Source organism: Gymnoscopelus braueri (assembly GCF_963280865.1).
Source record: "Gymnoscopelus braueri genome assembly, chromosome: 7".
NCBI lineage: Eukaryota > Metazoa > Chordata > Actinopteri > Myctophiformes > Myctophidae > Gymnoscopelus > Gymnoscopelus braueri.
This window is the reverse complement of record NC_137608.1, coordinates 27,799,486-27,805,485: the sequence shown is the minus strand read 5'-3', so window position 1 is coordinate 27,805,485 and position 6,000 is coordinate 27,799,486. Positions and strand designations below refer to the sequence as shown.

Here is a 6,000-nt window from a genome sequence, read left to right as displayed (position 1 = left end):
GTTGTGGCTGTCCATCCTGTCTCTGCTACCTCACAGTGACCTGTGCACGACAGCACAGGTCTGCCACCGTCTGCAATGTTTAGCTACTGATCACACACTCTGTAAGTCTGCCCTGTGTGTGTGTGCGCGTGTGTGTGTGCATGAGTGCGTGCGTGCGTGCGTGCGTGCGTGCGTGCGTGCGTGCGTGCGTGCGTGCGTGCGTGCGTGCGTGCGTGCGTGCGTGCGTGCGTGCGTGCGTGCGTGCGTGCGTGCGTGCGTGCGTGCGTGCGTGCGTGCGTGCGTGCGTGCGTGCGTGCGTGCGTGTAAAGATTGTGTTCTTGTTGTGAAGACCAAATGTCTTCACACGGATAGATAAATGAGACATAAACTTAGGAAACATTAAGTTTAGGGTCAGTTGTCCCCTTGGGGGACAGGGCCATGATAAAGCTGGAGGCTTGATTCATGTTTGGGGTAAAGGAGTGACCTTGTTATGGGTCGTGCAACAGTGTATAGGTCATGTGGGTGTGAGTCACTCAGAGCCATATGGTGCGTTCTCATGATGTAACGACTTCTACTGCAAAACTGTACTGTACCACTCCCTGGACAAATAGAAGATAACCCACGACCAGAACATCACGAGAGAGAGAGAGAGAGAGAGAGAGAGAGAGAGAGAGAGAGAGAGAGAGAGAGAGAGAGAGAAAAGACAATCATGCATTCGTTTGCACTCTTTTACTCCAGGGAAACATCTAATCGTCCAAGACTGCTCCACCCTGACAGACCAATGGCTGGATAGTATGGGCGGGCGTTCCCCGTACAGTCTGTCTCTGTATGGGTGCAGTGGGCCGTCCGTCACCTCCAGCGGTCTGGAGAATTTCTTCTCTCTGACCAGAGACTCTTTGGAGGTAAAAGAATCAATCAGCGATAAGTACTGTACAGTATTTTCAACTCAATGAATTCTATTTAATATTCAAGCTACTGTATACAGTATCTCATCGTAAATTGCTTTCAGGAAGTGAGAGTGACCAGCTGTACCGGACCTTGCCTCCATGGTGACCGTTTGCTTTGTCTGATTGGTCAGCTGTGTAATCATGTGACCAGTGTGGATGTCAGCTGGAGTGGGGCGACTGATAGAGGGCTGAAAGCTCTGACTCACAGCTGTAATGGGTAACACACACACACACACACACACACACACACACACACACACACACACACACACACACACACACACACACACACACACACACACACACACACACACACACACACACACACACACACACACACACACACACACACACACACACACACACACACACAATTAGTATTTCTATAAGTAAGTAGCCTTCCTTGGGAATCAACGGTTCCCAAGCCATAGGGACCTTAGGGCAGGAGCGTATCTCCTGTTTCTGTAGCGTGAGACAGCCATCAGCCATGATGCACAAGTACACCCACTGGACATGATGCTATATGTCACAGGGACGTAGCCCCAATCTTGATGCTGTGTGCCAAGCAGAGAGGCATTGGGTCACATTTTTATAGTCGTTGGTTTGACACGGCCAGGGAATCGAACCCTGACCTCCCAATCTCAGGGTGGACACTCTAACCACAAGGCCACTCAGCTGGTTAGTCTTTCTGTAAGTAGCTATATGAAAGCCATCAAGCAATTATTCTAATACCCCCTAATCATAATCATGCGGCATTTACAGTTTGATACTGGGTGACCTTTCTCTCCTCCTCTGTCCTGGCTCATACTGTAATTACTGTATATGCAGGTTCAAACTGGAAGCTATTGGCCTGAATGGCTGTCATGTTACTGATGACCCACTGATAAAACTCATCATGAGACACAGAGAGAGGTGATAACAGCTTTTTCTTCCTTTCTGTGTGCATGTACATGTGTATGTTTACCGGTGTTTTTGCATAATGTTTGTGTGTGCTTTTGTGCCTGACTGCCTGTGTATACACAAACACACGCGTAATATAGATATGTGTGTTTTTACTTTAGTCTTGGTAGGTTGGAGGTTTTTGGTTGTCAGTTCCTCTCTCCATCCTGTCTGGAGACAGTATATGAGGTATACGTATTTCAGGACATAAAAAAAAAAATCTACCACAGACAAATTGTAATATATTTTTTTTAGACTTCTTTACTTCTCCCCTATGTCTTAGATGTGTCCTGGCCTTCGGCACCTAAACATTGGCCAGGTACCAAAAGTCAATGTACACTGTCTCAAACTGATGACATCACAGCTCAAATACCTACAATCTCTCAATCTGACAGGACTACACGCTGTGAGTAAGAGAGTGTGTGCGTGTGTGTGTGTGTGTGTGTGTGTGTGTGTGTGTGTGTGTGTGTGTGTGTGTGTGTGTGTGTGTGTGTGTGTGGGGGGGTATATCTGCATCGAATGCTGTAATTGGCTTTCTAAATACCACTGTGTCTCTTGCTTGACTCTCTCTCTCTCTACAGGTGAATGACACTACGTTGGTCCAGGTGCTTCAGCAGAGTCCTGACCTTCAGAGGCTGACCCTCAGTTCCTGTCCTGGAATCACAGACCTTACTCTACACAACATCTGCATGCATACACCCTGCATCAGGTAAGCAGAGGTGTGCTGTGCTCTGAAGTGGGGGTAGCATTTTTTTTTTTTTACATTGGACGACGTAGTGTATGGCATTTCTTTAATGTTTTTTACATTGGGCGACATAGTGTAGCAAGGCATTTTTAATGGTTACATTGGACGACATAGCATGTACTTGTAGCATGGCATTTCTTTTTTATGGTTTTTACATTGGACGACATACAGTAGTGTAGCATGGAATTGTTTTTATGGTTTTTATATTGGACGACATAGTGTAACATGGCATTTATTTCATGGTTTTTACATTTGACAACATAGTGTAGTGTAGCATGGCAAGTGGTGTCGAGCGTACATTGACACCACTTGAGATGGACAGAAACAGACTACTGTATGGAAGTACAGAATATTTATAACATTTTAACAAACAAGCTACTGTATAGAATCTGCTGTCGCTGCTGGTGTGAATTCAGCTGGTCTCGACAATCGCAAGTTACAGTACGCATTGGATGTACTGCAGAGTATGAAGTTTGACACGATCCACCCCTATATGTGCGTGCATGCGTGTGTACGTGTCAGATTTCTGGATGTTAGTGGTTGCAGGGCAATAACAGACACAGGCGTTCAGGCTCTGGCTCGGGGCAGCAGAAGACTGCAGGACCTGGATCTTAGTTCTACTGGTACAGGGAACAGAGGGTAGGGCAAACATCCCCTACATTGTTTGTTATGGTACACAAAATGGTACTGTGTTATTGTTATTTGTGATATGATCATATGAAACAATATGAAATGGAATGTAAAACAATGCAATACAACACAGCATACTCATCATGTATCCTTTCCTGTTCTGTGGTGTCTCTGTACGTGTCATCTGTGTGTTTGTGTGTGTGTGTGTGTGTGTGTGTGTGTGTGTGTGTGTGTGTGTGTGTGTGTGTGTGTGTGTGTGTGTGTGTGTGTGTGTGTGTGTGTGTGTGTGTGTGTGTGTGTGTGTGTGTGTGTGTGTGTGTGTGTGTGTGCATGTGTGTGTGTGCATGCATGCATGCGTGCGTGCGTACGTGCATGTGTATTACAGGGTAACCCTGTTAGCCAAATACTGCAGTGTACACCTCCATACGCTCAAACTCAGCTTCTGTCACATTAGCCCAGAGAACATCCTCAAACTGTGTAGGCACTGCAAAAGGTAAACACAACACAACACATTACACGTTTCCAAATCTAGTGGAACAGCTAGTGATACTGTTGTCTGAGCTTCGATGTCCTCAATTTCAAATATCAAGCATAAAGTCTTAAAACACATGTTTCTGCTCACTTGTTGGTGAAACTTCACAGCAAAATCCTCAGTGTTAACTAGACGGTCAGTAGATCTCTGCCTTCTGTTACATCTGGGGAAATCTGAATTCAATATAGGCCTACAGTATGGACTGGAACAGTGGAGGAAAAACAGCGCTAACACACCTACACCCACTGCTTTGAAAACCAATCCTGATACCTTCCGAATATTCCTAAAGCATTGGTTCCGCGATGCTGCTATTTTTTAAAATTCCAAATAGATTCCACACAGTCTTAGCCCATTTAAAGGTCACCAGATGTAGCAGACAGAGATGTCTGATCGTTTCACTACACAAGACTGAGTTACGAATGGATAAATTAACCAAGAGGATTTTCCCTTTTTGTCTCCATTCATCCCATTCTCTGTCTCTCTCTCTCTGTGTCTCTCTCTCTCTCTCTCTCTCTCTCTCTCTCTCTCTCTCTCTCTCTCTCTCTCTCTCTCTCTCTCTCTCTCTCTCTCACTCTCCAGGCTGAAGGTGCTCCATCTGTATGGCTGTACCCACATCCCCTCTCAGACGGACATCAGAGAAATCAATGCTACTGTAAAAGTCTACCCTCAGCTCTGAGACAAACACACACACACACACACACACACACACACACACACACACACACACACACACACACACACACACACACACACACACACACACACACACACACACACACACACACACACACACACACACACACACACACACACACACACCTAAAATATCACCTATGTGCATTGTCTATCAACTGTATGTCCCTGTGGTGTGTGGTGAGGCCATTGGATTTGTTCAGTTCAGTACCTGTGCATTGGGTTGTCTTAGATCTCATCTGACACACACTGGTAGCTCAGCATCTTAAAAGGGTTTCATCTAATGTAGTAAATTTATATTTCTTACTTGCAACAAATTAACACCAAGGCATAATCACGTATTACTAACTGAGGCACACAAGATGAAGTGGATACAGACCTGTTTCAAGTAAAATCAATTTGAGTTACATTATGATGTGTATCTCTTTTTTTGTGTGTATGCATGAAGGAGTGTGTGTGTGTGTGTGTGTGTGTGTGTGTGTGTGTGTGTGTGTGTGTGTGTGTGTGTGTGTGTGTGTGTGTGTGTGTGTGTGTGTGTGTGTGTGTGTGTGTGTGTGTGTGTGTGTGTGTGTGTGTGTGTGTGTGTGTGTGTGTGTGTGTGAATGTGAATGTGTGAGTGAGGCAGGGTGACAGATCTCCATGGAAGAAATGTTTAAGGTATTTGTATACGTTTATATAACTGAATAGGCAATGGGTTATGGTAAACTATCCACAATGTGTGCTTCCATGGTCATCTATGTGTGCTTTAAAGCTTTCCTTCTTTTTTCAGTTTATAAACTATTGTTTTTATTCTATTTCTTAAATGCTGTCAGCAAAGCTGACGTGAGAACTATTCCCACTGGAGGAAAGCCATGTTGTTGGCATTGGGCACAGGATAGGTGGAAAGAAGGTGCTTACTGTGCCTTTCCACACTTATGATGCAGACAATTCAGGGCAGGGCATTGAAAAACAAGAGTTTTGAACCATTTGCTCGGAGCTCTGCGTTCCACTCCACGAATCTGAGAGCATATTCATCCTACTGGACATCGACAATGATGGCACCATCACCTTGAAAGAGTTCATCAGCTGCTTCCATCACCGTCACCAGCAGGTGGAGGACTAGGGTGATTCATGGGTTGGAGGGAATTCACCAGGCTATCAAAACAGATTTCATAAAGAGGTCACTTTCAGGTCTGATATCAAAATAGGACTGTGTACAAGTACATGCTTCAAATTACATGTGTGTAACTAGTGACAACACAACTTGTGGGACATTCCACATCAGTTAAAAGTTGCTGTCAAAAGTGTTGTTAAGTAGGCTACAATGGGTTGAAGCCAGTAGACAAACAGACTCAGTGTGCTATTAACCTGTGCCTCCTAAATGTTTTTTCACCTATTGGTGACCAAAATATGCTATGTTTATAGGCCACAGTCTATAGACACATTAGACCAGGGTTTTTAATACAAATATAAATAAATATACAAATCTTCACTTTCCTACATTACCAAAATGCATGGTCAGGGACCACATGCAATACCTTCACGGACCACCAGTG

General features: G+C 44.7%; 1 protein-coding gene across 1 annotated transcript; it reads left to right on the top strand.

Annotated features, from left to right (window-relative positions):
- Positions 1–2,011: 2,011 nt before the first annotated feature.
- LOC308088971 (uncharacterized protein) lies at positions 2,012–4,448 on the top strand (the record flags this gene model as incomplete). The annotated part of the gene is made up of 6 exons (XM_080433552.1): positions 2,012–2,054; positions 2,149–2,271; positions 2,447–2,574; positions 3,133–3,249; positions 3,626–3,733; positions 4,352–4,448. The coding sequence occupies exons 2-6, from the start codon at positions 2,149–2,151 to the stop codon at positions 4,446–4,448; spliced, it is 573 nt and encodes a 190-aa protein (XP_080289678.1). The 5' UTR covers positions 2,012–2,054.
- Between the last annotated feature and the right edge of the window lie 1,552 nt (positions 4,449–6,000).